This window comes from Elgaria multicarinata, chromosome 21 (genome assembly GCF_023053635.1).
Source record: "Elgaria multicarinata webbii isolate HBS135686 ecotype San Diego chromosome 21, rElgMul1.1.pri, whole genome shotgun sequence".
In the NCBI taxonomy this organism is placed as follows: Eukaryota; Metazoa; Chordata; class Lepidosauria; order Squamata; family Anguidae; genus Elgaria; species Elgaria multicarinata.
The window spans coordinates 4,560,286-4,569,489 of record NC_086191.1 but is presented as its reverse complement, the minus strand read 5'-3'; the positions used below and the strand labels follow the sequence as shown (position 1 = coordinate 4,569,489).

At 52.6% G+C, this 9,204-nt stretch overlaps 1 protein-coding gene across 1 annotated transcript in view; it reads right to left on the bottom strand.

Annotated features, from left to right (window-relative positions):
* The window catches only part of LOC134411979 (unconventional myosin-Ie-like), a 48,609-nt gene continuing 39,405 nt past the window's right edge, over positions 1–9,204 (bottom strand). Inside the window, exons 20-28 of the mRNA XM_063145714.1 lie at positions 8,696–8,810; positions 7,689–7,858; positions 7,366–7,511; positions 6,568–6,714; positions 3,774–3,931; positions 3,130–3,210; positions 2,376–2,571; positions 754–935; positions 1–384 (exon numbers count right to left, since the gene is read on the bottom strand). Of these exons, the coding sequence (XP_063001784.1) occupies positions 308–384; positions 754–935; positions 2,376–2,571; positions 3,130–3,210; positions 3,774–3,931; positions 6,568–6,714; positions 7,366–7,511; positions 7,689–7,858; positions 8,696–8,810 (1,272 nt within the window). The 3' untranslated portion in view covers positions 1–307. The remainder of the gene's footprint in view (positions 385–753; positions 936–2,375; positions 2,572–3,129; positions 3,211–3,773; positions 3,932–6,567; positions 6,715–7,365; positions 7,512–7,688; positions 7,859–8,695; positions 8,811–9,204) is intronic.

Here is a 9,204-nt window from a genome sequence, read left to right as displayed (position 1 = left end):
ACAGACGAGATGCACGTGGTTTCTCCTCGCACAACGGAAGCGAAGGCGGTCATTTTATCCTGGCTGCTTTCTCGGGATTTTAAAAAAGGATTGCGCTAACCTGTCCAGGGGACACCGGGGGCTTCTCATCAGCGCCGGCCACAAAGAAGCGCTTTCGGTGGCCGGAGTCTCTTCTCCAGCCCGCAGCGTCCTCCTGGAGTAACCTCCGGAGCTTCCTTGCCTCGAGACACAGTCCGGAGCAGCTGCTGAGCAGCCCCTGTTCGCCTCCCGTCACGGCCCGGGAGAGCGTCAGCGGCGTCCTCCCGTCTCAGATTTTCTGCACGTAGTTCCCCGGGAACAGGCCTTCTTTGCCACGGATGCGGCCTTGCCACCACCCAGAAGGATCTAGGAAGAGGAAGACAGGGAGGGGTTACCCTTGCCCAGTGTCCTGCTACCAACAGCGGTCAGCCAGATGAGCCCTCTTCTTTTTGCCTTCAGAAAAATGTCCTGACTGTTAGAGTGGTATGACAAAACTTCAGGAAAAATGTCTGGACTGTTAGAGCAGTATGGAACCCATGAACTTGGGAGGTGGTGGGCTCTCCCACACTAGAGGCCTTCAGGAGGCAGCTGGACAGCCATCTGTTAAGGATGATTTAAGGTGGATCACTGCATTGATTGGGGGGTGGACTAGATGGCCTTTGAGACCCTTCCATCTCTACTATTCTAAGATTCCTAACCCCCTTCCAAAAATACCTCCCACCCACCCCAGTTTACCTTCCTTGATAATTTCAATGAAATCGTCGGCATTGAAGCTCAGTTCGTCCGTGTCCTGCGCGTCGTAGGCATACAGCGCCCGGCACTGGGGAAGGCGTGGCTGAGGTTTTGGCTTTGGCTTTGGCTTGGCCCGGCCTCCTCCCGGGATGGGCTTGGCTTCCTTGGAGAGGCGCCGCTGGAGGCTGGCAAGGACAGAGGGGGACAAGGGAAGCAGTCAAATTCCACACCGGAACCTCTCCGTGCAAGGGGGCGATGTGTAAGAACATACAAAGTGTGTAAGAACATCAGAAGTGCCCTGATGCTGGATCAGACCAAGGGTCCATCTAATCCAGCACTCGGTTCACACAGCGGCCAACCAGCCGTCGGCCATGGATGAAAAAGGCAGGACATGGTGCAACAGCACCTTCCTACCCATGTTCCCCAGCAACTGGTGCACACAGGCTTACTGCCTCGAATACTGGAGATAGCACACAACCATCAGAGCTGGTAGCCATGGATAGCCTTCTCCAGGAATTTATCCAACCCCCTTTTCAAGCCATCCAAATTGGTGCCCATCACTACATCTTGTGGCAGTGAGTTCCATAATTTAACTCTGCGCTGTGTGAAGAAGTCCTTCCTTTGATCTATCCTGAATCTCCCACCCATCAGCTTCATGGGATAATGACCCCTTTGGGTTCTAGTATTTTGAGAGAGGGATAAAAATGTCTCCCTGTCCACATTCTCCACACCAGGCATCATTTTGTCCACCTCTATCCTGTCTCCCCTCAGCCTCCTTTTCTCCAAGCTAAACAATCTCATCTGTTGTAACCGTCCCTCATCGGGGAGATGCTCCAGCCCGTTAATCATTTGAGTTGCTCTTTTCTGCACTTTTCCAGCTCTATAATATCCTTTTTTAAGTGTGGTGACCAGAATTGCCTCGATGGCCCCTTCCAACTCTACTATTCTATGATTCTATGTTCTTTATATTCTATGTTACAATACTCCAAAATCACTCTCTCAAACAATCCCTGCACAATCATCACAGACCTCTCTCTCAATCCTCAAACCCCAACTCTGATCTAAACCCTCTCGCAACAAATCCCTGTCTCTTATTTCATCCCACAGGCCCAGCGCCCTGTTTATGTAGCACACAAGCACACACACACACACACAACACAACTCACCCCTTTCTTCTCGCTCACTGAACCAACCAACTCACACATGCAAACCCACCATTCTCACCCGAGAGAGAGAGATACTTACCAAACCGTAGATCTATAACAAGAAGACCCAGTTTTAAACTAAACTCAATACGGACCGACGTGTAACATGGCAATCGCTTATTGCAGTGGGAGGGGAGCAGCGTTGCCGTCTCCCGTGCGTCCTGCTACCCAGCGCAGCGAAGGAAACATGCGAAGGAGCGCTGAGGCAAAGCGCTTCCCCCCCTGACCTAGGAGCTCAGCCCTTCCTGCTGTCTTAAAAGCGCTTGTCAGATGGCTTTGGAAAACACACGGCGTCGGTGGACGTAACCGCAGCAAAAGCAGCGTTACAAGATCAGAATTCAGAGAGCGAAAGGGAGAAGAATCTCGAGCTGGGAAGGTGCCTGGGGAAAGCCAGAAATGTAGCCCACGCAGCTCACTCACCCAGCGACGCCTTGGTCCGGGACGTTCATGAAATCCAAGTTGAGCTGCACGGGGAGGGCTTTAGCCCTGGGGCTGGCTCCCTGGCGGGGCAGGCTGGGCTGCTCCATGCTGGCCTGGCGGGGCATGGAGTGGCGGTGCTGGAAGGGGGGCCTCGTCCCTGTGCCCCCGCGGCCCCCACGGCCGTCCCACTTCGAACCTGGCAAGGAAGGCAAAAAGAAGAGAGCCCGGTTGGCTGGTGGTGCGTAGTACATTGTTATTTGAGCTCTTGCCCTCTTGGCTTGGCTCTTAAAGGGCCACCAGCCACTTTGGGAGCGACCCTTGGATGAAAAGCGAGGACGAACAGACGTAACAACAATAAATATTGCCTTTATATCCCGCCTTTTTTCCTCCAGGGAACCCAAGCTGACGGACATAACCCTCCTCTCCATTGTAGCCACACAACAACAACCCTGTGAGGTAGGCTGGGCTGAGAGTCTGTGACAGGCGCTCTGGAGGTTTTTAAGAAGAGGCTGGACAGCCACCTCTCAGGCATGGATGAATCGGTTTTCCTGCACATTGCAGAGGATGGACTAGTTGATCCTTGGGGTCCCTTCCAACTCCTTCATTCTACGAGTCCCCCAAGAGCTGCTTCCAGTCAAGAGTGGATGAGACGGAGCTAGATAATCCCCTGGTCTGATCTCAAAAAGAGTTTCATACGTTGGAGTCCATGCGGGTAAATGTATTCCTTCTTCCCAGGGACCCTCTTGCGGTTTACCTGCACTGGTGGGGGTGTTCCACCCCAGGGCGGTACCCCCACTCAGACATCGGCTCTTCCTGGTGTCCTTCCGGGTCGGTCCTGAAATGGTAGCACCCACAGTGAGCTCTCTAAAGCAAGGTTGGATACCACCAGCCCCCACCCAGCGTGAGAGCAGTCCTCAACTCCGTCCCCCTTAGAAACTCGTTGGAGACTTATCCTCACTACGAGACCATCAGGGTAGACCTTTGTATTCTGATATTGTCAGCGCAAGATGGGAAATATACAGCTGCACTTTCAGTCTGTTTTGGACAGTGGGCCAAAGGACTCAAAAAGTGTTGAGAGATCCGGTCCAGAGATCCGTTCGCCCAATTCCACCCCATGTGCTCCAAAAGCAACCCCCTGAGGCAGGATAGCCAGCCGTGACTGGGGACCGCAGTCAGTACTATTGGCTGTTTGTAATTCACTGCTACGATGCCTTTTGCAATTCCTAGCTCGAGGCAGCGTGCAAATCTTTTCTCCATCTTAGTGACCATTGTCGTTAAAATGATAAATATCTTGATCAGTGGCCACAGCGCAACAGCGCCCTCCCCCCGGTGCCGTCTCTGTTTTGAACAAGACTAGGTATTCCCCGTATCTCTTCCTCCTCCTCAAGCAAGACTCACGGGCGTTTCGGGGCAAGCCAGGTCCAATGCTGACCACCAGCACTTTGCCATTGTTGCGGAGTAGACTCAGATCCCCTTGGCAGATCTGGAACTGGATCTGTCGGGAGCCAGCAGCACCCCACGGCCCCCAGCCGTCCTTCTTCACCTTGAATTCCAGCCTTGGGGGAAGAGAGGAGAGGAGAGCAAGACATTAGAATTGAGACATTGGAACCCGGTGCCAGGAAGGGTGTTACCCTCACTCTCCACTTCTGAGCTTCCCTGGAGCAGAGTGAGAAGTCAGGGCCTCAGACCAGGATTGGAGAGATTTGGGTGCAAATCCCTGCTCAGCCACAACCAGTAGCGTAGCGATAGATCACAGAATCATAGAATAGTTGAGCTGGAAGGGGCCTCTAAGGCCATCGAGTCCAACTCCCTGCTCAATGTAGGAGTCCCCCTTCAAGCATCTCTGACAGATGGCTGTCCAGCTGCCTCTTGAAGGCCTCTAGGGTGGGACCTCCCTAGGTCATGGGCTCCATTGCTGTACTGCTCTAGCAGCCAGGACTTTTTCCTGATGTCTAGCCGGAATCTGGCTTCCTGTCACTTCAGCCCATTATTCTGCGTCCTGCACTCTGGGAGGATCGAGAAGAGATCCTGGCCCTCCTCTGTGTGACAATCTTTCAAGGACTTGAAGAAGGCTATTATGTCTCCCTTCAGCCTTCTCTTCTCCAGGCTAAACAGGCCCAGTTCTTTCAGTCTCTCCTCATAGGGCTTTGTTTCCAGACCCCTGATCATCCTGGTTGCCCTCCTCTGAACACACTCCAATCTTGTCTGCATCCTTCTTGAAGTGTGGAGCCCAGAACTGGATGCAGTACTCAAGATAAGGCCTAACCAGTGCCTAATAGAGGGGAACCAGTACCTCATGCAATTTGGAAGCTACACCTGAAACCAAACACCTTTGCAGGGGGCTTAAAAGACCCGGACAAAGACAATGATGAGGAAGGGGGAATTGCTGAAATTCAGGGCAACTTCCCTGCAGTCAGATCAATTGCGATCCTTCCTACAGCTGCTAAGTGGCTCAGAAGAAGGCTGATGGGATGGAGCTGATGAACGGGCCTTTGCTAATAAAATGCTTCTGATACTCCAGGAGAGCGAGCTGGCGGGCGGGAGGGAGGGAGGGAGGGGTTCTCGGATCCCATTCGTGGCAAACCTTGCAATAGTGAATTCTTTCTTCCTCCAACGGACCTGACAAGGACTCCAGCCAAGCAGAGATGGGGCCAACCACTTCTGCTTGAAACGGCCCTGCAAGTCTTGCTAGGACTTCCTTTAACCCCCTGCAGTAGCATGTGAGTTAAACACAGATTTCTGTCTTTCGGTTACCTCCTTTCCCGTTCCTCTTATATTTTATCAAAGCCGGCTAGGATGCTACTCTAGGACTCGGAAAGGCAGCGGTCTTCTCCGCTCCAGAATTTGGGTGGGACTCCACGCACCCCTCCTTCTCACACAACGTGAAGGTGCCACCACACCCAGAAACCAGAAACAATTTATAATCCAGATCAGCAAACCAATTCTAGCCCATTTCAGGTCTTTTGGAAAGCAAATGGGTCTTAATTACCCATTCAACAACAGACCTACATAGTTTGCATGACAACAGGGATAGTTCAGATCTATAGTTTCTGGAAAGGTCCATCCCCAAATCCCCCAACTGCTGTGAAGATTGCAGCTAAATTCACAGGGAACAGGAAACAGGGGATTTCAAACAGTAGGGTTAAAACACAATCAATTAACTAAATCCAAAGTTCTTTATTACATTTAAAAAAAAAATCCCACTCCTTCCTTGAGGAGCTCAAGATAGTGACTGAGAGCAATTCATGCTTTCTTAAGATGCGTTTCCAGTAGCTTCTGACTCACGATAGCTCAATAAAACCTACATATCTGGGAGCAGTCTACCTTGGGGTATCAGCCGCAGCAAGCAACAGGGAAGGATTATTGCCTTCATTTCTGAAGGCATGGGCTAGCCGACTGTTGCAAACAGGAACCTAGAGGAGATGACTCCATCTTATGTACTGATATAGCTGCTCTGTAATGCATGTTCCCTGGGAGGCCAACCAGCGATTTACGTCCCCCAATAAAACCTCCACGTCCTGGGGCATTCCACCCTGGGCAATCAGATGGAGCAAACAAGGAGAAAAGGCGATTACCCTTTGTGCCTTCATTCTTCATAGAATCATAGAATAGTAGAGTTGGAAGGGGCCTCTAAGGCCATCAAGTCCAACCCCCTGCTCAATGCAGGAATCCACCCGAAAGCATCCCTGACAGATGGTTGTCCAGCTGCCTCTTGAAGGCCTCTAGTGTGGGAGAGCCCACCACCTCCCTAGGTCATGGGTTCCCATTGTCGTACTGCTCTAACAGTCAGGAAGTTTTTCCTGATGTCCAGCTGGAATCTGGCTTCCTTTAACTTGAGCCCGTTATTCCGTGTCCTGCACTCTGGGAGGATCGAGAAGAGATCCTGGCCCTCCTCTGTGTGACAACCTTTTAAGTCTTTGAAGAGTGCTCTCATGTCTCCCCTCCATCTTCTCTTCTCCAGGTTAAACATGCCCAGTTCTTTCAGTCTCTCTTCATAGGGCTTTGTTTCCAGACCCCTGATCATCCTGGTTGCCCTCCTCTGAACACGCTCCAGCTTGTCTGCGTCCTTCCTGAAGTGTGGTGCCCAGAACTGGACGCAATCTTGCTGGAAACCAAAGCCCAGGGGAAAGCCACCACCACCACCTGGGTCCGAACCGGCATGGCCAACAGCTTATATTTCACAGCTACTTACTGGTTGTTGAACTTGACTGTCAGCTGCTTCTGGGTCTTTTCCTCGTAGCGCTTGTAGAGCAAGCTCAAAAGCTCTGTCTTGAAGACGGACTCCAGGACGCTGTCGTACTGGGGCTCATGAATAATAATGAAGTCATCCTGCAAGGTGCTGGGGGGGGGGGAGATGGAGCGGGGAGCAGAGATCAGGACCCCGGCAGGCCACAAGGCTGAGTGGGCCTCCGTTCCCCCAACCACCACATCCGTTCCTGTTCATTTCTAGGTTTTCTGCTGCTCCCAGGAGCAACTGAAGGCTGGTTATTAGGCCTCAGTCGCTAGACAGAAGCTCTGGGTTCAGAAAAAGTCTCCTCCTGAAAGCCACCACTGTAAATGAGCCCCGAGAATAAACTGGGAGGTTTTTTCTTGCTAAACAGAACTGATAACAATAAAAAAACCGCATTATGTGTTTTGCTCTTCTTTGAGAGGAGAGCGGCTGGAAGGAGCAGTCCAACCTGTCTGGAGGGCACAAATTACCCCGTCTTCTGATCCAGCTTCATGGCTCTCCTTACATTGTGCATCCTGTTCTGTTCCCCCAGCCCCCCACCCAAAATAAAAGCCCATCTTGAGAGGCTGTCCAGTTCCGAAGGGGTGGGGAGAAAGTCCTGCAGTTTGGGTTGCAAAAGTGAGAAGGCCTGGCACTTGCTGCAGGGACCTGTGCAAGGGCTCTTGATATCCTAGGGAGGCCGGTGCGGAAGAAGGAACGCCTGCCCGCCCCATCCATCCACCTTCCCCACCCCACTCATCAACCCCTGCTGTCCCTTACCTCAGAGACACCGACTGGACCCGCTCCACCTCAATTTGCCTCTTCAGGACTTCCTTGATGGCCCCTTTATCCGGCCCTTGCTTCACTTTCTCGCGGCCGATCAGGTAGAGGAATTTGGGGGTCAGGATTAGGTCTCGCTTCACCGTCTACAAGAGGAGCAGCAGAGAGCAGAATAACGGAAAAGCCAGTTCTCGCTCTTTGCCCCCCCATCCGGTCAATTCTTAATTTTCTTGAAGGATGACGATACTTAGGAAGCGGGCGAGCACACCCGTGTCCTGCTACGAACCGAAAAGGAGTTGAGCTCTAGGGATTCCGCAACTCACCTTGAACCGCCGGTCGTACTTGACAACGGTGTCGGCGAAGTCCACGCGTTCCCGACGGCCCACAAAACGCCGCAGCTCGGGGCGGGTCTCCAAGCCGATGTAGTCGCCTACGAAGTTGCGGTTGATGCTGTTCCGACGCCGTTCCTTCTTGTTCAGGACGATGTTGGAGGCTGCGGGAAAAAACCCCGGGACGGGCAAACTTTCGTTTAGGCCCGGCTGCCGCCATTCAGTGACGACGAAGGAAGGCAAGCTTTGCAGAAACACAGGGAGCACGTTCCGAAAACGAATTCGCACATTCGAGTGGCGAAGCGCCGCTGTACCGAAATAGGATCTGGGACTGAGCCCCGGATCAGAATTGAACTGTTTGGGCTGGGTGTTAGCAAGGGTTCGAGAGGCACAGAGGAAAGTATGGGGCCGTTAGTGAAATATACAAGGACAGTTACCCTCCAAATTTTAACCAAATAACTCCCCCTACACACACACACACCTATAGCTTTCTAAAAGCAATCACTGGGGGGGGGGGGGGTCTTGTCACAAAAGGCAATCAGCTTCATTCTCTCGCTACATTCCGTAATCCAAGAACTGGCGTTATACGCTGCTGCGTCGTTCCGCCACTACAGAGGGACAAATCGCCTCGTGACGACGCAGCGGGAACTTACGTAGTTGGGCCATTGGAGCTGAGCTAAGAATAACTGAGGACATGGGGAAAGTTAAGGTTTAATCTTTAGCAGCTCTTGGGACCCTCGGGGCGGACGGAGCCCTTAGCAGCAGCCACAGCGGGGCGGTTTCCTTTGGACACGATCCCACGTGGCTCCCGTCACGTCAGTAGAAAAGCATCACGACAGTGTTGGCCAACGACGCAGCCCCTTCCCAGGTATTTTGCACGGGGAGGAACTGCGTGACTTTGGCCTCGTCCACGCAGCTTGCACCACCGGGAGCCACGCCCCCCCCTTTTGCACTGTAAACTGGTGTTCCGTCGTGAGCCGGGTCAACCTGGATCAACTCACCTTCTTCCCGCATCTGGATGTACTTCCGGACCGCCACGTGTTTGCGCCAGGCCTTTTGAATGACGCGGGCGTAGCCGTCGTAACGCCGCTCCCTCATTTCCTCCAGGAGGAAAAGCTGGAGAGAGTGTGTGAGAGAGAAACAGAGACAGGGGAGACGCAAGGGAGGGGCAGATTATCCACTGATCGCTGAGCCACGGCCGGTCTCACCACCAGACGTGGGGCCCATTCAGAAGACACCTTAAACCATGGCTTTAACCACAGTGGTTAAGCCAGAAAGCTGGGCCGTGTTCAGAAGACACCTTAGACCATGGCTGTAACCACGGTGAATAAAGCAAAAGGCTTAACCACCATGGTTAAAGCCATGGTTTAAGGTGTCTTCTGAACACAGCCTGGATCTCTGGCTGAACCTCCGTGGTTAAAGCCATGGTTTAAGGTGTCTTCTGAACACAGCCCGGATTTCTGGCTGAACCTCCGTGGTTAAAGCCATGGTTTAAGGTGTCTTCTGAACA